Source organism: Botrytis deweyae, assembly GCF_014898535.1.
Source record: "Botrytis deweyae strain B1 chromosome Unknown BDEW_031, whole genome shotgun sequence".
NCBI lineage: Eukaryota > Fungi > Ascomycota > Leotiomycetes > Helotiales > Sclerotiniaceae > Botrytis > Botrytis deweyae.
The window spans coordinates 184,344-210,844 of NW_024066238.1; the positions used below are offsets into that span (position 1 = coordinate 184,344).

General features: G+C 43.1%; 10 protein-coding genes across 10 annotated transcripts; 6 read left to right on the plus strand and 4 right to left on the minus strand.

Moving 5' to 3' along the window:
* Nucleotides 1-255: 255 nt before the first annotated feature.
* EAE98_009833 (uncharacterized protein) lies at nucleotides 256-1,083 on the minus strand (the record flags this gene model as incomplete). Its single annotated transcript, XM_038957454.1, has 2 exons — nucleotides 256-670; nucleotides 742-1,083. The coding sequence occupies 2 exons, from the start codon at nucleotides 1,081-1,083 to the stop codon at nucleotides 266-268; spliced, it is 747 nt and encodes a 248-aa protein (XP_038806162.1). The 3' UTR covers nucleotides 256-265.
* A 466-nt stretch (nucleotides 1,084-1,549) lies between these two features.
* Nucleotides 1,550-2,427, minus strand: EAE98_009834 (uncharacterized protein; the record flags this gene model as incomplete). Its single annotated transcript, XM_038957455.1, has 4 exons — nucleotides 1,550-1,860; nucleotides 1,911-2,056; nucleotides 2,104-2,200; nucleotides 2,253-2,427. The coding sequence occupies 4 exons, from the start codon at nucleotides 2,425-2,427 to the stop codon at nucleotides 1,550-1,552; spliced, it is 729 nt and encodes a 242-aa protein (XP_038806163.1).
* Nucleotides 2,428-6,027: 3,600 nt separating this feature from the next.
* On the plus strand, nucleotides 6,028-6,777 carry EAE98_009835 (uncharacterized protein; the record flags this gene model as incomplete). Its single annotated transcript, XM_038957456.1, has 1 exon — nucleotides 6,028-6,777. The coding sequence occupies one exon, from the start codon at nucleotides 6,028-6,030 to the stop codon at nucleotides 6,775-6,777; it is 750 nt and encodes a 249-aa protein (XP_038806164.1).
* A 1,019-nt stretch (nucleotides 6,778-7,796) lies between these two features.
* EAE98_009836 (uncharacterized protein) lies at nucleotides 7,797-11,193 on the minus strand (the record flags this gene model as incomplete). The annotated part of the gene is made up of 11 exons (XM_038957457.1): nucleotides 7,797-7,904; nucleotides 7,963-8,113; nucleotides 8,163-8,348; nucleotides 8,401-9,280; nucleotides 9,340-9,518; nucleotides 9,568-9,601; nucleotides 9,651-9,886; nucleotides 9,950-10,051; nucleotides 10,112-10,779; nucleotides 10,834-11,032; nucleotides 11,102-11,193. The coding sequence occupies 11 exons, from the start codon at nucleotides 11,191-11,193 to the stop codon at nucleotides 7,797-7,799; spliced, it is 2,835 nt and encodes a 944-aa protein (XP_038806165.1).
* A 633-nt stretch (nucleotides 11,194-11,826) lies between these two features.
* EAE98_009837 (uncharacterized protein) lies at nucleotides 11,827-13,730 on the plus strand (the record flags this gene model as incomplete). Its single annotated transcript, XM_038957458.1, is given in 5 exon segments — nucleotides 11,827-12,292; nucleotides 12,374-12,441; nucleotides 12,458-12,932; nucleotides 12,984-13,568; nucleotides 13,615-13,730. The coding sequence occupies 5 exon segments, from the start codon at nucleotides 11,827-11,829 to the stop codon at nucleotides 13,728-13,730; spliced, it is 1,710 nt and encodes a 569-aa protein (XP_038806166.1).
* A 253-nt stretch (nucleotides 13,731-13,983) lies between these two features.
* Nucleotides 13,984-15,218, plus strand: EAE98_009838 (uncharacterized protein; the record flags this gene model as incomplete). Its single annotated transcript, XM_038957459.1, has 2 exons — nucleotides 13,984-14,136; nucleotides 14,253-15,218. 2 exons carry the CDS (start codon nucleotides 13,984-13,986, stop codon nucleotides 15,216-15,218), a joined length of 1,119 nt encoding a protein of 372 aa, XP_038806167.1.
* Nucleotides 15,219-16,682: 1,464 nt separating this feature from the next.
* On the plus strand, nucleotides 16,683-18,320 carry EAE98_009839 (uncharacterized protein; the record flags this gene model as incomplete). The annotated part of the gene is made up of 4 exons (XM_038957460.1): nucleotides 16,683-17,249; nucleotides 17,413-17,595; nucleotides 17,671-17,851; nucleotides 18,028-18,320. 4 exons carry the CDS (start codon nucleotides 16,683-16,685, stop codon nucleotides 18,318-18,320), a joined length of 1,224 nt encoding a protein of 407 aa, XP_038806168.1.
* A 1,407-nt stretch (nucleotides 18,321-19,727) lies between these two features.
* On the plus strand, nucleotides 19,728-21,549 carry EAE98_009840 (uncharacterized protein; the record flags this gene model as incomplete). The annotated part of the gene is made up of 2 exons (XM_038957461.1): nucleotides 19,728-20,239; nucleotides 20,340-21,549. 2 exons carry the CDS (start codon nucleotides 19,728-19,730, stop codon nucleotides 21,547-21,549), a joined length of 1,722 nt encoding a protein of 573 aa, XP_038806169.1.
* Nucleotides 21,550-22,773: 1,224 nt separating this feature from the next.
* On the minus strand, nucleotides 22,774-23,839 carry EAE98_009841 (uncharacterized protein; the record flags this gene model as incomplete). Its single annotated transcript, XM_038957462.1, has 2 exons — nucleotides 22,774-23,645; nucleotides 23,704-23,839. The coding sequence occupies 2 exons, from the start codon at nucleotides 23,837-23,839 to the stop codon at nucleotides 22,774-22,776; spliced, it is 1,008 nt and encodes a 335-aa protein (XP_038806170.1).
* Nucleotides 23,840-24,996: 1,157 nt separating this feature from the next.
* On the plus strand, nucleotides 24,997-26,320 carry EAE98_009842 (uncharacterized protein; the record flags this gene model as incomplete). Its single annotated transcript, XM_038957463.1, has 5 exons — nucleotides 24,997-25,119; nucleotides 25,189-25,211; nucleotides 25,272-25,388; nucleotides 25,479-26,044; nucleotides 26,115-26,320. The coding sequence occupies 5 exons, from the start codon at nucleotides 24,997-24,999 to the stop codon at nucleotides 26,318-26,320; spliced, it is 1,035 nt and encodes a 344-aa protein (XP_038806171.1).
* Between the last annotated feature and the right edge of the window lie 181 nt (nucleotides 26,321-26,501).

The following is a 26,501-nucleotide window of genomic DNA, read 5'->3' on the forward strand; positions in this document are numbered from 1 at the left end:
GATGGTAGATATGGACCCCTCAAACCGTATCCAGCAACCAAATACCCAAATCAAATTCTCGTGCCAGATCAAGCCAGATCTCCTATTCAAAGCATCTAAATTGTATTTTCTTCCATTTCTTTTCCATACGCCCATGTAAATGCGAAAATATCCTAAATCTCTCTATCCATCATCATCATATCCCAAGCGCCGCCCCTTGTATTATATAATGCACCTTCCTATTACCCCTACCTCTTGCCCTCACCCTCACCCCCACCCTCACCCCCTACTCCAACTCAATTCTCTTTCCCCTCAGCCCCGCAAACCCTCCAACAAACTTCCCAACTACATACCCCCCAAATGCTCCAGTAACAACCGTAACAGGCCATTTCTGCCATTCCCTATCCCAATCCAAAGGAATAGGTACTGCGCCCAACCAAGCACCAAGCGCACAGCCTAATGCCGCACCGAAAACTTCATCAATTGGCGCATACAATGATGCTACTTCGAGCCATCGAACTGAATCCACACCATGGATATAGAAGAGGGGGAAGAGTGCTAGAAGCGAGATGTGGGCGGAAGAAAGAAGTGTATGTTCGATGTGGGTGGTGAAGGGAGCGCCAAAGAGGATTTGAAGGGCTGTGACGGCAGGGACGGTTGTGCCGGTCAGAATGAGGGCGAATATGGTAGTCTATTAGGCAAGAATATTAGTAATTGCACAATCATAACACTTGCAGGCAATATCCAAAAGGAAAGACGTACAAATATTTTATGATTATACTCTCCCCCCTCCAATCCCTTCCGCTTCTCGCCCGGCTTCAATTTCTTCGCCATGTTTGATCCAGCAGCTGGTAAACATACAACTGCATAGGCTACCTGCAACAATGCGACAGGCAACAACGAGTGTAATAAGGTGTGTACCGGGTTTGCGACCAAAGCATTGAATCGGAAATAATATGCAGATAAAAGGATAGCTGGCTGGATGTGCGTGACGATCCGAGCCATATCGGAAGAGAGGAACTCTGTGGGAAATGATTTGGATTTGGAGGTATCTCCAGATACTGAGCTGATTCCGGACATGGTGACGGGATCGATCAATGGCATTTCTGGTGTTGTCAATTTCGAGATGTAATTTATTTTTGGGATTACGAGCTTCGTGTTTTAGAGCTCCGTCACTAGCGTCGGCATTTTTCGGTGGGGTGCCGAAGAAGTTTGATATTGGAATTTAAATGCATCATGATTCATAGAGTACTAGGTAGCTTGGAGATATTGTAATTTGAGAATGTTCATGATTTATTCGGGCCATTTTGTAAGGCTTTGGAGCCAATGCTGCAATACTCAAGCAACCCTTTGCCTTTTGTCACAGCTCGTAACATTCGTAATGGCATTAATTTACCCAGCTCCTCTCATGACATTGCAGAACCTTCCAAGTAATCTTTCAGTCCTTCTTCCCACTCTCAAGATCCAGTCCATGCATAGCAACTTCTTAGTAGCAAAAATCTTCAGATCTGCCTTCTTCTTATGATATCGAGGAACCATCCAAGCAACATTCCAACCGATCATCCATCACTCAAGATGAAGATTCAGGTCTAGCTACCAAATTCCTCAACGAAAGATCATACACAATATCCTCAATCTTCTTCACATTGTACTTGATACCATCACTTCTTCTCCTCAGAACATCATTCTTCAAATTAAGAATCTGGAACCCTGCATGTAAATCCTTGACGAATTGACTGATTTGTAGAGGTCTCTGGTAGTCTCCGAGAGTAACGGAATTGATAGCCAGTCGTGAAAGCTCTTCGATCAAGGAAATGAGGGAGAGGAGGTATTCTTCGATACTGATGTGGAATGCGTCTCGGTCTTTGAGGTTGACGGGGACTATTATCTCGTTAGCTGTGCCATTCGTAGAGAATCTGTGTGCAAAGTACCTTGGAGAATCTCTCCTACTTCCTCAATAGTGAGAAGTCTTCCTGATTGAGCAGGCTTTCCATCTTTGTTCAAACCCCCCAGCCATCCGCAGAGAAGAATGGCAAAGATCACATTCTGCACATCTCTTGTCCAGATCCCATTATATCTATTCTTATTAGTGAGGCATTTCTACGTAGAATCCACAGCGCATACTTGTAATATGGATGGTTTGAAGCAATGCCCGCAAGCTTTTGAATGCTTTCAGCTTCTTCCTTTATAGCATTCTCTGCAGAGACAAGCACAGGCTGCACTATGAAATGTTAGATGGCGGTTTCTAAGACAGCTAGCCTTGGGAGACTTACAGTGAGAAGCTGGTGTGGAATGAGCTCGAGATAAAACCGACTGAGCATTTCGGCACTGCCTCTCCAATGTTTGTAGAATAGCTTTCAGTTGATCTCTTACTTCCGCATCTTCATCAATCTTAGTTTGTAGATCTTCAAAGATCTTTGGGTCAACCATTCCATTGGGATCCGACATTTTACTTGAAGGTAATTTGAGGGGTAATGTGGTGGGGGTGTTTAATTTGTAGATTTGCTCAAAGGTTGAGCTTTGAAGAATAAATTTCACGTCACACAAGCAAAATATTTTACCATCAATACGAAAAGTACATTTCAATTTCACAACGCGTCATGGCATCAATATCGCGCACGCGGTTTTGAATGCAACGCATGGAGATGGAAAGGTTCAAATTGGGATTTATCATGATTCGTGATGATATTAGATTTCACATGCAACTACAGCTACAAGATACAACTCATGCCAGTTTGGAGAACAGCATCTACACCCACATCAATGATGAGCAGCGGTACCTACCTAGCAATCGTTTCATTGCCGCGACACTCAACAGAAAGCATCCTATCCTATCCAAAGATTTCTGTTCCAAGCCACTTCCCAAAACACAACAAAAAACAAAATCGCCAAAAGACTCTTCTTCACAATCCAGGCAAGCCCAGATCCGTAATGAAAAGAAGTTGTTCGCTTCACCTGGAGGCAGTGTAATACCAGGGAAACTGTGGGAATGATCATGCGCAAGCACAGCGGACCAATCCCGAGGGACAAAAATAAGTATAATCAATGTGACCGTCTATGACGATCTTTCAGAGATTAAACTGAAAAGAACAGATACTACACTTGATCTAAGCCTGTAGAGAGAAAGTCTTGTTAGCAAAAGACTCAAGAAGATGAAGAAGAGAGTGAAAAGTAGGGGGGAACTTACCAATAGGCAAAGAGAGCTAAAGAGAAAAGAAGTCAGGAATGGGGGAGCGAGAAGATGTTTATATAGATGTTGGGTAATGGCCTGTGCGCACCAAGGAAGAGGCCAGTTGGTGCAAACATGTTTGACGAAGAAACAAATGTGACAAACTGCCTTGACCGCCCATTCTGCCGTATATGTAAGTATGATGCACGTACTGACTACCTACCTAGTACTCGTAGGCAACAAAATATAATTCTTTCTGTCAACACCTGCAACCTCTGGTCAACCTCAGGTCAACTTCTCCATTAGAAATGATCCACTTCGGATTTTGTGTAATGAGGAAGTTGCAACTTGCACTGTACGGAGTACCTAATGTGCATACCTAGATACTTATAGTCCAGCTACAAAGTCTAATCTCACAATGAAGCTGAAGCTCGCAGTACATATTTGGCTGCAGAAAATTTCGAATGCGCATCCCCAGTTAGATGATAAATGAGGTTCACGTGATTAAGATCAATGGAGTCTGGAGTCTGCATCTACAACAACCATGGCATGCAGACTTTGTACACTTCTCACATAAGTTACTTATGGATTTCAATTTGAATGCCATGTGTATGAAGTTGATCTGCTTCCGTAATGTTGCTCGCCGGGAGGCTGCCCAGGCTGATATCATTGGCGTAAGGCATAGGTAATATTTATTGGATTTGCAGACACCATAATAAGAAACCAATCTCTGCCTCAATTGCTCGTTGCTATAAGCATACAGATACCCAAGTGTGGTGATGAAGGTTGGCATCAAAGGTTGCTGGTCACGTTGTTTGCTCCTACGTTCAACAACTATCGTATCTCAATGTCAGAATGCATTTGGTGTTTCGTTCGATCTGAATATTGGAATTGGACTCAAACATTGAAAGTTGTTGATTGCCGGAATGCAGTCTAGACCCTGCTTACACAATCGCTGCAGTGGTTCTTGCATCTCCCTCTATATCATTAAAAATACCGAGACGTTGTTGGAATTGATTTTACAATCTCTGTCTCTTCGTTTCATATCATCGTATGACCAGCCATGGCAACACCCTTTCTAAACTTCCCATGCTTTCGTTCCAAATCTTGGTTCCTTTCTTTCCCATTATCTGGCTCCTTCTCAATTTCACTTTTTACATCTCTCGCTTTCATAGATTCACTGTGTTCAAGTGTTATCAAGGGTTTCTGTCAAATCAGTTTTTGGTATGATGCCAGATGTAGTACTCATTCAAGAAATTGCAGTTTCTTCACTATCAAACCTTCAGCTCTTCCAAGATAGCATCTTGTGTTTCCAGTGCTATGAGGCATTATGTTCTTCTGTCAATTCTAGAAGCATAGTTTCATCTACAACCAAAAGTGAAAAATGCATGATTATGTTTACTTCTGAGGGACAATCATTCACTAATTATCTTATTTAGATTATTCGGAATAATTTATTTCGACTTGTTATCTCATTGGTCGACACCGAGTCCGATTGTAATTTCCAGGCCTGCAAGATTCACTTTTGCTCAAATGAAAATCTGTAGAGCTCTTGCGGTTGACGGGGTTGATCAATAGTACTATAAACCCAATTAAATCGAAAATCATTCTCTTCGTCTTCAATTCCTTTCGCTCGAGGTCTACATGATTAATATATCATCAGAGCAAAATTGTTTGGTTTATTCCTTACACTATATAAGTTATAGCATGAATTTTTGAATAAGTTTTAAAACACAAATCATTAATATTAAATCTGCTAGTGTAAATGATGAGTTTTGGTTTGAAAAGACGTTTGAGTTGATAGGCGTTTTTTGACAACCTAGGCGGAACTAACTAGGCTTCGAGTAGCTGTAAAGTAGAATTTCATGAAGAATTGAGAAGAACCCTAAAGATCGTCGACCTCAAACACTATACGCTAGGAGTGGCATCTGACATCATGCTACCTGAGAGGCCTCGCTTCCTGATGCGTCTCGGATGATAGCAGGTCTGATCGAGTGGAGTACAGGTGAAATAGCACCTACGATGTAGGTTTTAAATGTCAATGTGGTATTCTGTCTAGAGAGCTAATCTATGAATGTGTAGGATTAAGCAACCCTGGCCTAGCGCTCTCGCTTAGCCCACTGAATCAATGTAGAGAGGTGTTACGCATTGGTCAATTCCGGCCTGTTTTTTCTCCTACGAATAGAATGACTCAAGGTCATTTACTCACCTATGACACGATGGTTTTCTCGCTACCACTAGAGCATTTTACATTCAAAGTGAACCTGAATATCAGATTTGATCAAATTTCACTTTCAATTATCACTTTCAATCAACTCATCTTTCAATCATGAGATACCCCTCATTAGTGAATGCATCTACAAATTTTTCATGAGAAGTGAATTTGAATGTCACTTTCAATCATCACTTCGGTTAACCCGATTTTCCTGCTCATAAAAAGGCTTCCCTTCTTGATTTCTTTTCACAAAATTTCTTCTCCTCTACACAAACAACCATCGATCCATCAGTTCAACTGATCGTGGTTTACATATACAACTCATACATCTTTCACCAATTCGAGATTGAAAGAGAAGCTCTTGATCATCTAAACCTTTCTCCAATTCGATTCAAGATTTTTCTACAATCAGGACCTCTCCCTTTCCTCGCAATTTTACCTCAGTAGTAAAATTAAACCTCGAAGAAGGCTCCTCGATAGTCTCCACTTTCTTTCAGTTGTCAAGCAAGAGAAAGATACATCCAGTAAGTGTCTCTTGAATTTCTTATAACCAACACACTTCAAGTGGCGCTATGCGTTAGTGAGGACGTTGGAGTCTCGAATTTTCTACCTTATCCTCATTGCTTGTTCATTGCATACTAATATTGGAAACGTGATAGACAACATGGCTTCACAAAGTCCGTTATTGCTCGGCCTCAATCGAAGACGGTGGACTCTCAACCTTTTAAGAGGCACTATTCAGGAGTTAGTCAGAGAGAATTACCGTATCGAGATACATCAGCCAGGGGAAACGAGACCCGTCCTTATGCGTCGGCTAGACGACCTGCTGCACGGACTTTCACCAGAGACTGTCAATATGCTCACCGAAAGACATAGGCAAAGAAACTGGCGTCAGGAAGATATCGTCAGATATAGCCATGCCGCACGACCTATTGCTAGAAGAGTAGTACGTTGTCGTTGTGCTGCAGTTAGGGCCAACGGAGTTCAACCGCGAATCAGATCGAACCTTAGAAATTCGGAGCTGTCTATAGACGCACAAGCAGCGCGCAATTCACAAATATTACGGGCTGTTAGCGGACTGACCGATGAATGGAGGAGACGCATTTTAGAGCTGGAAGCGGCGAATAATGGATTGATGACTCAGGTCTCAGAGTTTTTGGAGGCTGAGGCAAGACGAGGAATAGAGGCGGAGGCCAGACGAGGAATAGAGGCCGACGAATTGAGGGGACGCAATTTACAGTTGGAGATGGCGAATACTGAATTGACGACCAAGTTACGCGAGCTCGAGCGCGCTGCAACTGCTCAAGAAATAGAGAAGTTGATTTTGAAAGATCGCACTGAAAATTTGGAGGCAACCCTAGCCCCCAGAAACAGACGCGTTTCCATGCTAGAGGCTCCTATAATTCATATGTAGGAAGAGAACACGCGGTTTGATGAGGGGACTGTCGATAGTTCGGAATCTGCGGTGAGGGAATTGGTTGAAATCCATGGGGAGAAGAACGACAGATGGGCATCGGCTTGAGATATATTGCATGGGCTTCTTAATAGTGATCACAGAAAAGTGCAATTGCTAGATGATATAGTCCGAGGATGGGATAGGGATATTGCTAGGAGAAATGAACGGAGACAGAGGGGACGCCAGTAGTGGATGGGTCACGGAGAGCGACTCGGTTCAGTTTATGAAGCTTTGGCAAGATTATTTCGGCATTCATAGAGTTTTTCATTTTTGCATGGCTGATCACTATGGTTGTTTATTAGGAATAACAGCAATGACTAGCTGGATATATCACGTGGTTCGGTTCGCTGGGTGGAATTTCTGCATTCTGTCCCCTCAAGGACTGCAAAGGTTACGACAATATTATACACAGGAAGGAGAGTTTTTATCATACGATGGATGAATCGTATCGACGATTCATCTATGGGGAGTCTATATCAATGAATTAGCTCATCTATTAGTTTAGCTTGCAAGTTTAATAAAAGTGCTTTTATCGTTAACCGAAGTTTCGAGATCCATTACAAATTTTGCAAGTCCGGCTTGAAGATTCGGGTTTACCCCTAGCTTACTCATTTTGAGCGGAAGAAACAGTATTATTGCGTCAACTACGATATATCAGAATATAGAAATAACCAGACTATCTGGCTCATCGATAATAGAAGCCTGGCAAGTCATCCCAGAGTGTCCGTAGATCTTCTACACTTTATCAAAAGATAGAGTACAACAGCCTACCTGGGCGTTCGAACACAGCACAGATCCTAAGTTTGTTTCACGCTCGGGTAGTACAACTAATATCAAGCTTGGCGAGATTGTAGATTCACGCAACTAGGTACTTAATGGAGGTAATTATTCATTCTAAGCATTTCAAGGAAACTCGGAGTTCTACACCGATGAATTATAAGACTTTGTTTGTTTGAAGGCACAAAGATTTGTTTGATTCATCCACCATTGGATTTACTTGTAGAATCTTCTGGAAGCTCCAATTGGTCTCCGGTCCAACCCATCTTCGCGTAATCCAGCTTCCTCGATTGTCGAGCTTGGATACCCTATTTATGATTAGTCATTTAGTAATTATTGAGGATGCAGATATTGTGGTTAACGAACCTTTTCCACGGTATCCTCTACAATATATCTGAAAATCTTGACGTCCCTGTTCTGACCAATTCTTTGGACCCGGGCGATCGCTTGAGCTTCTACCATTGGATTCCATTGTGGCTCCAGTATGTATACATAATTGGCGACTGTAATATTGAGACTATGGATGTTAGTCTGCTGAATTTACTCGGGAACCCAGAGAAACATACCCCTCCGCCCCTGTCCCAGTTGTCATTATGAGTATCCGTATATTTTCATCTGTGGTGTATTTTTGTAAGATGTCATATCTTTGCGCACGGGTGCAACTCCCATCTATTCGTTCAAAGGGCAGCCCGCAGAGCTTCAGATGATGCCCAACAAGGTCCAGCGATGTAGTCCAACATGAAAATATGATACTGATGTTGTGTTAGTTCTGTATTTATACTGGGCTAGATTCATATTTCATACCTCTTGCCTCCTGTCTGATTTCGGTTTATATCCTTCAGCAGTTCCTTCATTTTGGATGCGATTCCAGTGCTCTCGAATTTGCTTGATGTTGTCAATGAATGAGCCTTGCGTTTGTTTCCGACCTCGTCGGCAAAGCAGGCATTGTTGATAACTGGTTGACTACATATTGAACAACGTGAGTGAATGTCATCTTTATCTGTAATGAGGGAGTTCCTGTATATAGAAACACAGTCAAAGCATAAAAGATGTCCACAAGTAGTGAAGCGGCCACGATGGATGACACTACTGCCGAGGCCTTCGATCCCTACATTGCAATAGTGGCATCTAGACTCGTTTTTCTCTTGCAGTAGTTCAAGGGCTTGCTCAGGATCAAAGTGCGTATCAGTTTGAGAAATGGAAGAACATCTCTTGAGAAATGTGCCATGATTACAAAGCCGCCGCAGTTGTAGTTGCAGCTGGAAGATTCCAAAGTAGCCTTTTTGGTTTCTGCCTTGACTATCTTGTTGTTTCACGGCCTGTATTTCCTCTCGTCGCGTCGAATCATACAGCGACTTTTCTTCGAAAGAGAAGTGGACCGGCCGATATATCTCTACTAGACTTGGTAGATTTAGTAACTTTTTGGTGCGTCGTAAGCATATTGAGTCCAGCAATGTTCGAAGATTGGCAGCCCCTTCATTCTTTTCTTTCAGAAGTGGATTTATAATGTGCTTCCGGAACACTGGAAGTTCATCTAGGGGCGAGGAACGAATGAAAGAAACCAACGCTGCGAGGTCATCCAAACTATTTTGAATAGGGGTACCTGTTAGGCACCATCTTATGTTTGCAGAAAGTTGACTCATTGATCGAAATAGCTTCGTCTTCATGTTGCGAATTCTGTGAGCTAAGAGATGGTAAGTGAGCAAGAAATCTACTACAGCCTGCCGGACATTGATCAACTACCTTCGTCAAGAACAAGACGGAACCATTCAATACCATAGACTGGACTTTCTGGATCTAATGATTCCGCAGAGATTGTATCATATGTACTCAGTACGATGTCCGCTTCGATTAGGGGCTTACGGCTTGTCTCGCGCCCACGACCATGGTATATGTTAATGTTCACATATCCCCGACAGTGTCTATTGATTTAGCTTCAGTCTGGATGATTGAGCCCAGGTGATATCTTACTTGGCGATTTCCTCTCTCCATCCATCGATGAGTACTATATCTATCAACTGGGAACAATTTGTGAAAGCAAAAGGTAGACATACAAGATGTTTGCACAATAACGAGTGTCGATTTTGAACGAACCTTGTATTTGAAGTTCTTGTCGTGCTCAAAGCCTCGAGGGGAACTACCAAAGAAGTCCTCGGCTTCTTTAGATGCCTGCATAATACTGGCAAGGACTGTCAGTGTCTTTCCGAGGCCCATGTCATCTGCCAAAATTCCTCCACCACATTCGATCGGACTATCGCCACGTTTATGACCTGATATCCTGTGTTGATAACTCCAATATAGTTAGAATAGGAGAGACCACCGTCTTATAACAACTTGATTAGAATCGGCTCACCAAATCTGGTTTTCGTATCTTTGCAGAGTCCACAAAGAATATTCATCGGGAATTGGACCAAATTCCCTCTGCGCTATGAAGTCTAGTGCTTCTGCCTGGTGTCTAATCATTCGAACTCAACGATTACTAAAGGCAGTCTCAAATAAAGGGGAAATAGCGTACTGCATAAGGGGTGTTATTATCTTGATGTTTGCCTCGATTCTTTTCAGTTTCTGACCCCTTGTCAACGAATTCAAAATCTTTGTGACCTTCTTGTGAAGTTTTGGTTGAAGTCGATTATCCTCCCTAGCATCCATGTCGATGCCCAGAGAATATTCGTTTGACGAGTTGATAGTATGTGGTTGTTCACTTTCCATAATCATGCTCCTAGGTGCCTTATCGAAACTCAAGAAATGGGGGTTTTGATAGTCGGTATATTTCTCGATTTGCATCGTCTCAGGATGCTGCAAGTAAATTTTTGCGGTCGACAACAGTGTACCAACGGCATTACATATGTTCTTAGGACCAGCCACTGTGACATCAACATAAATATACATCTTTCTCTCGGCTGCCAATTCATGATTGAGTTCAGCTGTTGAAGGAATTGTCTCAAAATGACAACCTAGATTCTTCATCTGGCAAAGTAGTCGGCCGGTCTTCTCATTGAGAATTGCAAAATCTGCCTGGGAATATGATTCATCAAGAGTGGAGGTCGTCAGACAAACAACTTCACTCTCAGGCTGAAAGCGAAGCTTGAGCGACGGCGTATCTTTTGAGTTAGTGCCGATGGCATTTCTCCCTAAAACCTCCTGTGTCGTGGAATCGAGTAGTTTTGTTTGTATGTTATGAATCTGATTTTTCTCAATAAGACTCCCTATTTTGTTTCTTTCTTGTGGAGTACTTACAAGCCCAAAGCATGCGAGATTGCTATATCCAGAATCATTCCGTGTTCCTATAAATGAATTGGGTTGTGACATGGGGGGCAAGACAAACTCTGGATCAGCAGCAAATGATCCGCAATGATCAGAGTTCTCGTCGCTTTGAGTCCCTGAATGTGACACAGGATCTCTCTTTGTCTTTTTGTGGGAATGAAAAGCCCTAGTCCTACATTTTTTGTGTTAGCCACCAAGTGATAGGTTAAGTATACGAACTTTATGTCCCTTTTTAACTTACGGTCCATCCAGATCAAATGAGGGTTCGAGGATATCAGGTAGACCCCTTTTGTTCTTCTGATGTGAATGTGCCTCTACATTGGAAGAAGACATTATTGTGATTTACCAATGAGAAGGCGCTGTGCATTGTTGTGATTTGGATGCACAGAACGACTTTACAACCTGATATGTAATTACGAATTGCAAAACAAAAAGACTGTTCAGCGGATTTCAAACAATTGAAAAACTAGGAGCATGTGGTTTTGTAGTACAATGGCAATGAATGCTGCGCCCCGACGAGGCAACGAGGCTCTGTTCAGATCACATGGCTTGGAGAACTGCATATGCAGGAGGTTAGGATGATTCTTGCATGAGATAAGCAAGTACCTTAGTATTTGCAGTCATTGATTTGTTGTTGTGAAGGATGAGGTGCAGTACGAGGCAGTGCGCGTTGAGTTGAGACCGAGTTGTTAACGTTCTGGATTCGCGAGACTGGCGATACGTGGACTGCCCAGGTGAGGTGCAGAATACGTCAGCCACATTCATCAACCAAATGTGGCTAAATCATGGACCTTCTTTCTCGGACTTCCAAGGTTATTATTACACGACATTTTTCCCATCCAGAACAACAATCTGGACTGCATTTTGACAAGAAAAGGAATTTGGATTCCTTCAATCTATTTATTCAAGTCGTTTGGAACGTTGGATAGTTTCCCACATATTGATAGCTTCTGCGGCATTCCAGTCATGGCCGACTCATTTCAAATTGCGTTGGCAAGCTTCAAAAAACGGTTGACTCAAGAGGAGCAGTTGCGATTTCAAACCACAACTCTGGACGAAGTGAAGATCGCTATACTGAAGATACAAGATGACCAAAGCCGTCGTAAAAGCATGATGAATCTCTCTCGTGTCAAATCCTTTATCGAAGCATTTGAACAATATTCAAATGTTGTCGAAGTTTTCCTCAACACATCTTCAGTGTTGTGTTTCATTTGGGGCCCCATGAAATTTTGTCTTCAGGTTGCAAGCTCATGGGCCGAGTCTTTCGACACACTATTAGACGCATATCAGCAACTTGCGGAAAACATACCTCTTCTCGAGCAATATGGTGATCTATTCAAAGGCAATTCGTATATGGTTAACGTACTTGCATTGTTCTATGAAGACATGCTCGACTTTCACCGAGCGGCTCTTAGGGTTTTCAGCAAATCAAGTAAGTGTATTCTTCAACCAATCATCTAACAATTAGTTTGAAATTTCCGAACGAAGCGTTACTTGATTTTAAGTGTTTGAGATTATCTGAATCCTCAAAACACTAAAAAGGATTTCTTGGTTGTAAATCTCCGAATGTGCTGTTGCACCGTATCCGACCTTTTAGGTTTTGTTCGCTTACGTCTCAGCGTGGAAACAAATATTTAGGGCGACTTGGAAAGACTTCAACAGCAAATTTCGGCATATATTAGACGGGCTGGCCCGACACAAAGCTCTAGTAGAAAGTCAAGCAACGATTCTCCAATTCGAAAAGCAGCAAAAAGATTACACTAAAGCCAAAACTTCGATCTCAATGATCCAAGAATCAATTCTTCGTATTCAAGAATACCAGAGGGAGCATCTTAATCACAAAAAGCAGTTCGAGGCTATCGAGAAGGAAGACACCAAGCGTCAACGACTAGCTTTACTAGATTGGCTCGCTTCCACCGATCCGATACCTGACCATGAGTTCGCGGTCTCTATGCGAGCCGATTATCCCTCCTCCGGCAACTGGATTTTGCAAGAGAATAAGATAAAAGCGTGGCTTGATCCTCAACAATTAACCGTCCCACTTCTCTGGATTAATGGTATTCCTGGAGCAGGTAGGCATTACAGAATCGCATAATACTAGCTTCATGGGCTAATTGAACTAGGAAAAACTATATTGACATCCGTGATCATTGGAGAATGCATGAAGAACAGCTCATCGTCGACAATATTCTTTTACTGCAAATATGACGATAAACAGAGAGATACTTTCCTAGCCGTGGCTCGGGCTATGCTCTCTCAACTGCTGAAGCAAAACGAAATTCTTCTACCTTACCTCTATAGCGAGTGTATCAACAGTCATTCTGTTTCACTTGTCTCGCATGAGATGTGTACGAAGCTACTCGAGGTGTGCTTTGAAACTGTATCTAAATCGGAAAGGACGTATTTGATAATTGATGGGCTCGATGAATGCGAGCCATTGCAGAGGAGAATCTTGCTCTCTACTCTGGTCTCTATTGTGCAAAAGACTTTGTACCCAGGAATGCTTCGCTTGCTGATTGTCAGTCAAAACGAGCCTGATATAAAGAGACAGCTTCGGCAATGCTCAGATTTACGGTTGTCAAGCTCCTGCAACAGATGTGATATTGAAGTCTATTCTCGAGTGTGGGCAGAAAAAATACAGCAGAAGTTTGTTGTATCAGATGACACAAAGACGCACATCATAAAGGCTGTGTCTGAAGGTGCAGATGGTAAGTGCTCTCCAGTACCTCACTGTCTTGATCTAACCGGTCTCAGGGATGTTCTTATATGCAAGACTAATCCTCACTAATCTTTATGGACAAACATCCCGTGAAAAACTGTACGAGGAACTTCGGCCGGGAACATTTCCAGTTGGCTTTGAACAAGCGTGAGCGAAAGAACCTTGGAGAAAGATCGAAATTGTTTATCATTGCTGACAATTCAGATACTCGAGGATTGTGTGTCGAGTGTATCAGAACCCCAACGAGTCGGAGCGAGCTACCGCAGAAAGATTATTGGGCTGGATTTCATGTGCAAAGCGGCCCATGCGATGGCATGAAATACAGGCTGCAGTATCAATTAACATGGATGATGAGGATGTGAAATTTGAGGGTGCGTCAATTGATCAAACCCCCGGGCCTCTGTATGGAATCCATGATGGGATTATTTGTCTTGATTCAGGACCAAGTTGACCTTTTCAGACCGCCAGCTACGAGCTCATATTCAAGATCTCTGTGGGTCCCTCGTGGAAGTCCTTCCAGGGGACAGAGTGCAACTCGTGCACAGCAGCGCGAAATCGTACGTTAAACATATATGAAACCACATGCTGGCTGGATATTTCCAAATAACTGATGAACACGAAAAACAGTTACTTGATTGATAAGAGCCATGTAAGAATAAATTTAGAAGAGCAGAAATTGGCAGTAATGTGTCTACGCTACCTACTTTTCCAATGCTTTGACCCGACTACACCTGACAATCAAATCCACCACTATGTCAACGAAGGTTATTATGCATTCCAAGAATATGCAATTGTGTATTGGGTTGATCATCTAGAGTCTCTGATTGAGCAATTATCACCATCGGACCTTGAAAACTCAGAACAATGCGACCTTGGATCCGCCATTGCGGAATTTTACGAGATTTTTGGAGTGCAAAGCACAAAAAGGTCGGATGTCCCCTCCTTCTTAGAAGATCGATGCACTCATCTTGTTGGGTCCGACCAACTAGACTCACTACTTTTTCTGCTGAGCCATACTAGAAAAGTTCGGGCCGCTCAAGATGAACTTACAGAGCCAAAGGAGTTAAAGATCATCCTCGAGAAAGTACGATCCTATTTAACCAAACTGTCCAAATCAAAAAACTTAACGATTGTGGAAAAGCAAAAGCTCAATACTTATTACGGTTCAAAATGGATAAAATGTCCTCGCCATGCATGTTTCTACTTCCATGAGGGGTTTCCTGATGAATCTAGTCGTGATAAGCATCTTCTACGACACGAGAAGCCCTTCTTATGCACAGATCTAAGTTGCCTGAGGAAACATTGGGGATACAGTACCGAGAAAGAACTCAAAAGACACATGTTATTAGAGCATCCCGATCCAGCAGCTTTCGGAGGTAAATTTCCAAAGGTCAAGAAAGAACCAGTGAAGCATCAATGTAATATATGCGGAAGCTCATATACAAGGTCATCAGGTCTAAAAATACACCAACGAAAACATGATGGAATAAAACCATTCAAGTGCGAATTTCCTGGCTGTCCAGCGGCATTTTTGAGGAGATGGGATCGTGATAGACATGCGAGGTCTACTCATTCAGGAGTGGGAAATGCTAGTGGATCACAATCACCACAATCTACGCCAGTTCAAAGTCTGCCATAGCCGAAGTGTTGCCCGACAACGAATTTGAACGAAAGGCCCTGGATAATTTTCCTTCTTGGAAAGCCAAAGCTGATCGGTAGAACAGCATCAACAATCTCTATTCAAATAGGGTGGATAGTTGAAATCACGATTCCTAGTACCATCATTACACCCCTGATCTGCATTCGAGTGCAGACTTTGAGTTACGCAGCCCTCTTGTCTTTGCAATCTAAGACTTGACACCATGTCGAATGGCACTCGACACATAGCCATAACTATAGTGTTGTCTTCACATCTGAGCCTTACTTATTTGAATGGTATATTTTCTCGGTGTCCATCGTATGATTAACATGTCATTCGTCATGAGGCTACCCTTAGTAATGATAAAAAGATAGAAACGACATTGCGATTACAATGCGACGGATTTATTAGATCGTGAAAAAGAAATGATGCAAGATGTATTCCGTGCTTTTCATCTGCTTTTGCTATTAATGTCATATAACCACACAGTGCTTCTCGGGGGGTCCTCGTAATCGTGATTAAATAGAGTGGCTGCCAACAATTCTCAAATATTAAGTCACATCATTTTCCCTTAAGAAGATTTACTAGTAGTCATACGAGTATTACTTAATTCAAAAAAATCTACTATCAGAGGAGCATAAGTAGTATGACGCGACGTTGTAAGCTCAGAAGTTTTTGCACGTGATAAATTCACGTGCATATCATTATGCCTCTTCTATTGATTAGCAAAGACACCTGAGCCAAGAAAGTTGCGTGCTGAACGAGCGCCGAGCGGTGCAAGAAAAAACAGGCTCTTCGTTGAGTGATTGTCGCTTGATCCCCCAATATATTTCGTCTGACGGGACGTCAGACATGACACTTTCCTTCTTTTGGATTGCTGCTACCCGTACGTATGGATGCCACAGTGAGACTTTAATAAGAAACGGGGGAACCCGAAAGTGGCCCGGACTTTCGGTGTTACTGACAAAGAATATCATGTCACGTGCCGTATAAATCTTTCGAAAATCTTAAATTTCTTAAATAACGCGAATTTCCAAAGTTTTCAACTAGACAGAAAGCTTTTTCACAAGTTCAGGTAGTCACCACTTGAAATGAGTATCATAGATCATAGATCACGAGAGCGACAGCCCAATCACAAAGTTGACTCGCTGATTGGATGTGAATCTGCATGACACTGCATTCGCTTGATTACTTGTCTAATGCCTGGAATAGCCAGTCAATATTCATGTGAATAAGCAGCACATTTCATAAGCAGCTCTATCGAAGTTGCGACGATTAGACGAAAAATGATCTGTTGGAAATTTAGTTGGAATTTTCTTCAAGCAACGAATGATTCGATTGTTGTTTTTTTGTTTGAGTGCGTTACAACCTCTCCCAACAAGGGATAGATCACAAAACGAAAATAGAGTAACTCTTTCCATAAGCCCTTTCCAGGCATCCATACCCAACCAAAGATCTAACTCTATGTCTCCCCAACAAGATAACATTCAACAGTTGTCGGCGAATACCGGTGTGTTTCACTCCGAGCGCCTCCTCGATTTCTCTGAAGAAAGTATCAATATTGGCGTTCAAAAATCACAGAAACAACTTGCATGCGCAAAATGTCATACTCAAAAGCTACGATGTGTTCGAAAGTCACCTGGTGAACATGCCTGTGATCGTTGCCTGGCTACCAACATCGAGTGCGTTGCCAGACAGCTACAGCGCATGGGCAGACCAGCAGACCACTGTCGTCGTAAGAATCATAATGCCAGCGCCAGCATAAATGGTGCTCGGTACAAAAACAAATCTCGATATGGTGGTACAAGTCGTATAATTGGTAATACGACAAGTTCCGGGAGTGGATCGAGCCATTTGCCCACGGCGGATAGTGATTGCGGGGTTATAGCGTGGTCTCCGTCGGCTGACGGAGACTCCACATCTAGCTGTAGGCGTGCCGGCGCTGGTATTGAATTTGCTAACCTATCTCCGAATAAGATTGACGTTGCCATGTGCCCGCCTGTGGACGTATCTGTGGAGAAAAATGAAAACGTGGGTAACAGTAGCAGCACTATTGTGACACAAATCACTCCAACCCTCATACACGGGTTCGGATCTTGATATTTGGTCATCGTGGGCAGTTCCAAATCAACTAAATTCTTATGCGGATTCTCCCTTTGCTGGACTAGAAGATTCGAACTCTTTGTTCCCACAGTATAACGATTTGCCGGCAAGCTTATTTGCTCATGGTGTTGATGCGAATACCATCGGAGCAAGCACAGAGCCAGATAGCATCACAGATTTACAGCCACAATTTGACGATACGCCCATTGATCCAGTCGAGCAACTCACCAAGCTACACCTCGAATTATATCGCTGTCTCACCTCTGTCAAAGCCGTGGAAACAGCTAAGAAAGATAAAATGCTCAATCCATCCAAATAAGATGGCAGCATCGACACCAGTTGGTTACAGCAATTATTCCAAACCACAGAACGATTCATCGATGCCTTAACAAGCTATGTGGGCGATAACCTACCTCCAAGCAATGCTAAAACTGTATCAGCTGCCCTCATCAGCAGTTCAGATACCCAGGTGCTGACGACCACCGACGAAGCCGACACAGCCACAGGTCTCATGATCGTAAGCTGCTACAGTCAGTACAATCTGCTCATCAATTCCTTTGTTCTTAATACGTAATCCTGTTCCCCGGATTGCATTCCCTTTTCCCTTTCGAAGATGAATTTTCCTTTTGTTTTTAACACAGCTTCATCTCCTCACTTTCTTTCAAGTCTTACTAAAACAGGAAATACTGACTTCCGGATCTTCTAGTGCGTCTCCTCCAAATCTTCGACGTCGTCGTCTTCATCATTGAAACCCATCGCGATTTTCAATGTCCAGGAAGTTATGTTGAAATACGCTTTGGGTCTTTCGCAGCTAAAAGTGATCGCATGCTCTCGGCCCGCTTGCTCGGTCAATATGTACTGCATCTTCTGTGTGGAATTTCTGAGGCGGTTGGCAAAGCTATCGCCTCGCGCCAGCCGTATGCTCGTGCGATTGTCGATGCGCGGAGAGTGGAGGCTAAGTTAAAAGAGCGCATTGCGATTACATTCCACGATTCTTGAGGGAAAAGGATTTGTATCGACAAGCATCTCGTTTTTGGATCGAAGAACTCTTGTTGAGGTAGATTCGAGGACTTGAGAGAGGTTGAACTAATCGTCAGATGATGTATTTTGCGCAAAGGGTATTTTACGGGATGCTGCAAAGCAAAGGCCTAATGAGTTTGGGTCCAGTAGTGAAGGGAAAGAGAATTATCTATAGGAGACCATTACGTGCTATGGGAGATATAATCGGGTAACTCGGTCATGTCATATCTGATAAGTTGATGCCGACTCAACAGTTTACAGAGCAGGAACTTTTGTTTGAGAAATGGAATCTCTTTGCCGTTTGCGTAGAAAATGAAAGTTGTTGGGGCTACTCGATTACTCAATCCAATCTAGCGGTGGGATCAGTATGCAGAGCTCCTGCTCGATATCGCCATTATCCCGAGAGTTATCCCAATCTTGGTAGATGCAGAAAGGTCTCTAGACGATTCCTCGTGACCATAGAGACAACTTCTCACACCAAGGAACCATAGAGGTTTCGGGCAGGGATTGCTAAAAAGTTGCACACGAAGGGCTGAAAATATTGGGAAGAGCATAACATTTTATTCAGAATTTATTTATTTCTTTCTAATATGTTCATTTCTTTTGGGGTATTCTCAAGCCCTCAGATTTTAACTCATTTGAATGACATGAGATCTCTTAGCCTTTATCTTATGCGGGTGCTAAACAAACTCCTAGGCTTTACTTCGTTCAAATTCTACGTGATCTCAAACTCTTCAGCTTTTATCAGAGTGCCCAATCACGTACGTTTTTGCCTATGTGGTCTATCTTTTTTTCTATTAACGTACTCCCCAAGTCCTTGGATTTCAATTTGTTCGACTGATCAAGAATTTAAATTTCGTATTCATGGGATCATGATAAACCATATTGGTACGAATCTCGTAGAAGCAAGCTGTTCTGCTCTAAGGCACAGCCTTCACATGAGTTGCTTGGTGTGAGGTGTGATGAGGGAGATGATCATGAGTTGCGATGGCGCAACATATTGACCGTTTGAGAAATTCCCTGGCTGCAAGGTCACCAGATATAGGCCCGGACCTTTTATTTAGCTGCAGGATATGTATCAATTACGATCATATCGAAGTTATTTTTTCTTCTATTACTATTCGATTTGTTTTCGGTAAATCAGATTGAGTTGCGAGGAGGATTAACAATTCGGACACTTCTATTTTGGTAAAGTATCCGAGTCCGAACGCGGGCCGCAGCGTGCTTTCTTTCCCGAGCCTTTTAGATGGGTTATCTCCTCTCAATTTATTCTTGCATGTAACTTCTTGTTTAGAGGCAATAATTTGGTCAATTCGAGATATATTTCAAACCCTAAATTCAGTCTCGATATAAATCCCCATGTGTTGTTAGAGCAACAACTTCTAGATGGCTTCTACTACAAACGAGCCCCTTGATAAATCCGAGAACCCGATGGGTCTTAAAAGTACCACAGATGTTAATAGCGATCGCACCAGGCCTCCCGCGCCTCAAGAAAATGTGCCCGAGACTCCTGATATGAGTAAAGGTAAACTTACTCTTATACTAGCTGCACTGTGTCTCTCAGTCTTTCTCGCAGCCATCGACGCGGTTCTTATAACTCCGGCTTTGCCTACAATTGTGAAGGATTTAGGCGCATCAGACTCAGGTTACTCCTGGATTGGATCTTACTATCTTCTTGCCCTGGCAGCTTCGTCGCCAGTCTGGAGTAAAGTGAGCGACATATTCGGTCGAAAATCTATCCTACTTATTGCCAATTTCATATTCCTTGTTGGCAGTCTGATCGCCGCATTATCGCACAGTGTAGGCATGCTCATAGCTGCACGTGCTGTGCAGGGGCTCGGTGGAGGTGGCATCATAACTCTCGTTGAGATTTCTGTAGGAGATATGTTCAGTCAAAGGTATGTTCCGTTTGTATAACCAAGTTGTAACCAAACTTTAAATTCTTCCCCAATACTGGGGGTACTTGATCAATTCTTTGCTAATATATTCATTCTCCAGACAACGAGGACTTTTCTATGGTATATATGGAGCTGTTTGGGCATTTGCAACTGCAATTGGACCTATCATTGGTGGTGCATTTACCGAATATGTATCATGGAGATGGTGCTTTTGGTTCAATTTGCCATTTGATGCACTATCCCTTATTATTACATTTCTCTTTCTCCATATCCACAATCCGAAGACTCCTCTTGTCGCGGGTCTCAAGGCTATTGATTGGATTGGATCGATACTCATCGTTGGAGCAACTCTCATGTTCCTGTTAGGCTTGGACTTCGGAGGCGTGACTCATCCCTGGAAGTCTGCAGTTGTCATCTGCCTCATCGTCTTCGGACTTGTGACTTATGCGGTTTTCGGGATATGCGAACGCTTTGCCAAATATCCAATTATTCCTCGCCGTGTCTTCGGAAACGTGTCACTTATCTCCACATTTGCCGTTGTTTTCTGTCATGGCGCTTGCTTTATCGCACCTGTCTTCTTCCTTCCGCTATACTTTCAAAGTGTCCTTGGAGCTACACCAATTCTTTCCGGTGTCTGGCTACTCCCTCTCGCCGTTTCATTCACGGCCTCTGGAATCATCATGGGTATTCTAATTCAACGCACCGGACAATGTCTGTGGATTATTCGGGGAACAATGGCACTTCTGACTCTGGCGCTTGGCATCATGATTACATTCGGCCCTACTCGCAGTTGGGGCAAAATCGTCGTCTTTCAAATCCTGCTTGCGTGGGGAATTGGCGCTAATATGCAAACTCTTGTGATTTGCGTGCAAGCTCTCGTCGCGCCGGAGGATATCGGGGTAGCAACCGGTACTTTGAATTTTATCCGAAATCTTGCTACCGCGAACAGTGTTGTACTTGGTCAGGTGGTCTTTCAGGGCATTCTCAAACACCACAAGGGAAAATTTCTCGCAGTTGGTATACCCGAGGACAGTGTGTCAGAGCTTCTGAATGGCGGCGCTATCGGTGGTTCTAATATTGCAAGTACTTTTACCTCAGCACAGAGTTCCGTCTACAGAAGTGTAGTTGCAGATGCTCTTTCCAAAATGTGGATTTTGTATACTTGTATCTGTTTTCTTGGCTTAGTTATCTCATTTGGAATTCAAAAGAAAGAGCTCATGACTGTTCATGAGACGACTAAGACGGGGTTGGAGGCGGAGGAAGAGAAGAGACGGAAAAACTTGGAGGGTAAACCAAAAGAAGAACCTTGATTGATTTTAAAATACAGTTCGCAATGAGAGATGCTACTATTGAGAGTAGACATTGCTTGGGTCTTCAATAGATCGGAGCAGAGGGAGGAATTTCAAAGCTTGTGTTGACTATTCCTGCGTGGAAGAGATAGCAGTTGAGCGTTGTTCGGCTCAATGTCATGTGACGCTGCATGTGATGCCACTATTTAGTGTTTGTGACATTGCAAGCAAAAGATCAAATTACCATTACATTGGTACTTCGAATTATCAAGGTATGAGGCAAGTGATTTTGAAAACTTTTACAGTCAAGAATAAAATTGTGTCAGTTTAAAACGTGACTTCGGACCTGAAGTCCACAGCTATGCATATACGAGACGGCAATGAACGCGCCTACTAGGTTAACTTCCTGCATCAACTGAATGAAATCCCATAAATAAAGTGCAGCTCCAATCACCTCATAATCTCCCTTCGTAGCCAGAGGATGGGTAGGCATCGTCCCATTCCCCGCCTCATCCGCTCTTCAATTTCCTCTGCCGACCGGTGCACACGGGTTCCATTGCTCGAAGATATGACTAAGACCAAAGGAATTCCCATCTATCACCACGGTTCTCGAAACCTGCAAATGCCTCGTATTCCGCGACCTCGCGCGGTTCTGGGCCAGTCAAAGCACTAGCGCAATTTAAGCAGTTTCTGGGCAAAGACAATTCACTGAAGTCGTCAAGCTTTAAAGCATCAAGAAAGGTCTCTGAAAAATCATCACTGATAATGCATATGCCGAGTATATATTCGCAGATCTAGTATCTTCTGTCTAGACCTCGGGTATCATCGTGGGCTTTCGGGTCCGGTTAAACACACCCACGAGTGTATTGGCGCTTTGTATATCGTCTGCTCATATGACGACCATCATGCATGATTTTATAGATTTTCGTGGCACTCTGACCTCGTCATGAGTTTCTCGTGTGTAAATATTTCATGAGTCGCAAGGACACGGTACGCCGCGCAAATGTCCCGAACATCTCGAGGAGTATACCACATCGTCGAGCGCTGCAGTGACAGGCGGAATCTTTTAGGACAGAATAAAAAGGTCAAGTGCGTCCACAGATAGTTTTATCGCTGTCAGTAGTTGGTAAAGATAGCGGAGAAAGGTCTTTAAACATGATCCCTTCACACCACGCTATACCATCTCAAAACACCACTCCTGAAAAAGAGACCTTGCTGCAGTAAGATCGCTATCTCCTACACAGATCAAGAGACTTCTTCAGTCACTCTACAATACTTCTCCCTCGTATTCCGAGTCCTCAAAAAGAGCGGTTTCTCCCCCCTCAAGCTCCTCCAATGATCCGTCGACCTAAATAATCCCTCACAGCCCCCAATAACCCACGCCCAATTTCTAGCAAAAGTTTCTGTAACCTCCCAACCGCTCTCATCCCATGGATCTCGCCATACGATAATCCCATTTCTTCTCCCCAACTTCGCACTCTTGACTCCTCTCATTTCTCGACATAGCTCTACTTCATCAAATTGATTATTCCTCCGCAATAAATTATCGCGTAGCTGAGGAATCGGTAAGAGATCTATCCATGGATGATGAGGAATCTCACGTTGAAGGGGTGTCGGGTGAAGAGATAAGGGCAAGGAAAACAGATCAAGAGTAAAGGATGTGTTTCCTGCTGTGAGATCCACAAAGAATCGAGAGCATGCTGTTCGGGCCATAGAGGAAGTTGTTAGACCGAGAGTTTGGGCGTTGGCTATGAAAGCTCGGGTGGTGTTAAATTGGATCAACATCATTGAGTTATCCGAGGACGGGGATAAATGGAGGTAATTATGGTAGGCACGGGTGGAGAAATGTAAGAGGAAGGATTGTGTTTCCCGAGAGTCGGGTCGACATGCTTGGATTGAGTCGATGTCTTCAATATCAGTTGAATTTGTGTGTGGAAGAATTCGCTGTGGGTTTGTTTGTTGTGCAGTAGTTCTGTATAATTCGGGAGCTTGATGATCACCATGCGAGAAGTGAAATTGCCGTGCTAGTGGAGTAGGGATTAGATCGGAATCTCCATGGTGGAGTTGGGAACGCCCCTCTTTCTTTTGTACTTTAGATTTCAGAAGCTTCCGCTTTCCTGTAAATTACCATCGCATTAGCCTACACGCAACGACCTGATAGTGAAGAAATCTCACTCGTGATTCTCTGATTCAACCGATCTTGCATCTTTTTTCTTCGGCGTTTGTCAGTTATACCCGTCCAATCCTCCTCAAATGATAACATGCCATTTTGATGAGGCATAAGTTGCAAAGGAATGAGATTTTGCTCCATATTTTGAGTCGTATCATATGTATGCGACTGACTTCTTCACTCCTGTCAGATTGTAGTCCAAACCCGGATTTCTGTGAATAATGTGAATGAGGAGTAGTTCTGCAGGGCTTCAGAATTGATTAAATATTCTGCAAGTCACTGACTTACCGCTAGTTTAACCACTTTTGAGTTTGCCTGGGACGCTGTATAAGGTTAGAACTGACTACTGAGGTACGAAGCATTACAAATGGTGGTAAAAGGGTCTCAAGGCACGGCCCAAACTCCGTAGATAGCGAAAAATCACAGAGATCGAAATCATGGGAAGTGCCCAAAGCTCATGATTCGCTCAAGGCCTAATTAGCTTGAGGTCTGTGGATCTCACCCCACGTACACTCACTATTTCTCAAGCGTACGGCATAGGACCGTTACTCGTATCATTCGAACAATGTATTAAAGTTACTCCATACGACTTATCGTGACATGCAAAAGAAGTTTAGTTTTCTCCTTACACTGATAGGTGATATTGGTTTAGCATGTTTGAGCTGTGGTTGGCTACGTATGATCGCTAATAGGAGAAGTATCTCTTTTTATTCAACTAAACGAAATCTAACAAATTTATCCCAGAAGAAAGCACCAGTCGCTACTTGAGGTATTTTCTCGAAAGTGACGCCATTTCTCCAAGCGATCAATTGCAAATTATATGAGTATAATCTCTGAAGTTTCATCATGAGAATATGGAGAACAAATGTGGAGTCGTATCAATAAGGTTTAAGCTAATGCAATTGACTGACAACTACCTAGACTTTGCCTCTTATTTTAGCGAGGGGTTAAGGTTTAACTCCGCGCGACATAACTCCATGCTTTCTTGCAATATCTGATGATGAAGCATCACGGTTGCGCACACATGAAGCACTTCATGCTGTGTTCTAGAATTCAAGGTACCTAAACACACTACAAATTTCAAGAGACTAGTTGAAGTGTCAATTTGTAGTTATCAAATAGTGATAAGATGAAAGCAAAAGTAGTGCAGAAGTGATGGATTTGCATGATATAAATAACGAAGATTGTCGTTCAATTCTCTCCTTCGTTTCTTTGCATACCTAGATACTCATCAAATCATCAAGAAAGTTCGGCGCTTCAAAATCCCTTTCATCTCAATTTCCTCAACCTTCATAAACATGGCTCAAAATAAAGCAGCATGGATTAAGACTTCTGGCGCACACCCGTTGGCTATTGACGATGCCCCTATACCTCGTCCTGGCCCGGGAGAGCTGGTTATTAAGAATGCGGTTGTGGCTATCGTATGTTATCACAATCTTCTTTCGGCGTAGATGTATAGATTCCATCACTAATAATTATTTGATGAGCAGAATCCTGTCGATTGGAAGATACAGTAAGCTCGTTATGCCAAGTGGCCAGTTTGTGAAGTATGAAGACTTCTAATAAAATATAGGGATCATGGTCGCTATCTCAACAAATATCCATTCATCCTAGGAGAAGATACTGCCGGTACAGTTGAAGCTGTCGGCGAAGGTGTTGTAGGTTTCCAAAAAGGTCAACGGGTCATTGCGTATGTAAACCACTCCAGAAACTCTCAAATATCAAATCTCAGCCAAATTGGGTGCACAAAGTATCATGAAATCTAACAAAATACACATAGGCATTGCCACGCCCTAATGACTCGCGATCCCTCCAACTCCGCCTTCCAAAACTACACTCTCGTCACGGAAAAGCTCACTTCAGCACTCCCCGAGTCTCTCTCTTTCGCAGAAGGAGCAGTCCTTCCATTGGCTATTTCCACGGCATCAGCAGGTCTCTTCCAGAAAGATACTCTAAACCTCCCTCTCCCTTCCCCCACCGACAAAGTCGAAACAGACAACAAAGACACAATCCTTATATGGGGAGGAGCGTCTTCCGTCGGAGCCACCGCCATTCAACTTGCCGTCGCCGCAGGATTAAAAGTCATTACCACAGCCTCCTCTCAAAATAAAGACTTTGTCAAATCAATTGGTGCACAAACCGTGATTGACTACAAGTCCCCCAATGTAGTAGAAGAAGTAGCAAACGCACTTCGCGGTAGCCAAATCGCCGGAGTCTTCGACGCTATTTCCGAGACCAGGAGCTTCGAAACCGTACAAAAGATTCTGGAGAGTCTAGATGTGTTTCCCAAGGTTGCAAGTGTACTTCCATATGACAAGCCTACGGAAAAGTTCTCGCCCAAGTATGGTACGTATTGGCATCCTTTCTCTTCTTGAAGAGCATTTCCCGATTAACCTTTTGATTTTCTGTCTTTTAGTCACCGCTTTCACGATTATTCAGGAGCCAAATCAATATGTTGGAGAAGCTGTTTGGAAGAAGTTTGTACCAGAAGGCTTGGCAAACGGAAAGTTGCAAGCAAAACCTGAGCCGTATGTTGTAGGTCACGGATTGGAGGACCTTCAGAAGGCATTGGATATTCAAAGGAAGGGGGTTTCGGCAAAGAAAGTGGTTGTTACTTTGTAAATTTAGTTCTTGACTGAGTCATAAAGCTTTCAATTTTGGCCTTCAGAAAATTCGATATGAAAGCAGTGATCAGAAACGCATAAGACGGTTGTTACTTTTTAAAAAGGGTGTTAAATTGCTAATAGTAAAGGGACTTGAGTCCCCTGATGTGAAGGATATGCTTTTGGGTTGCAGCTGCAAA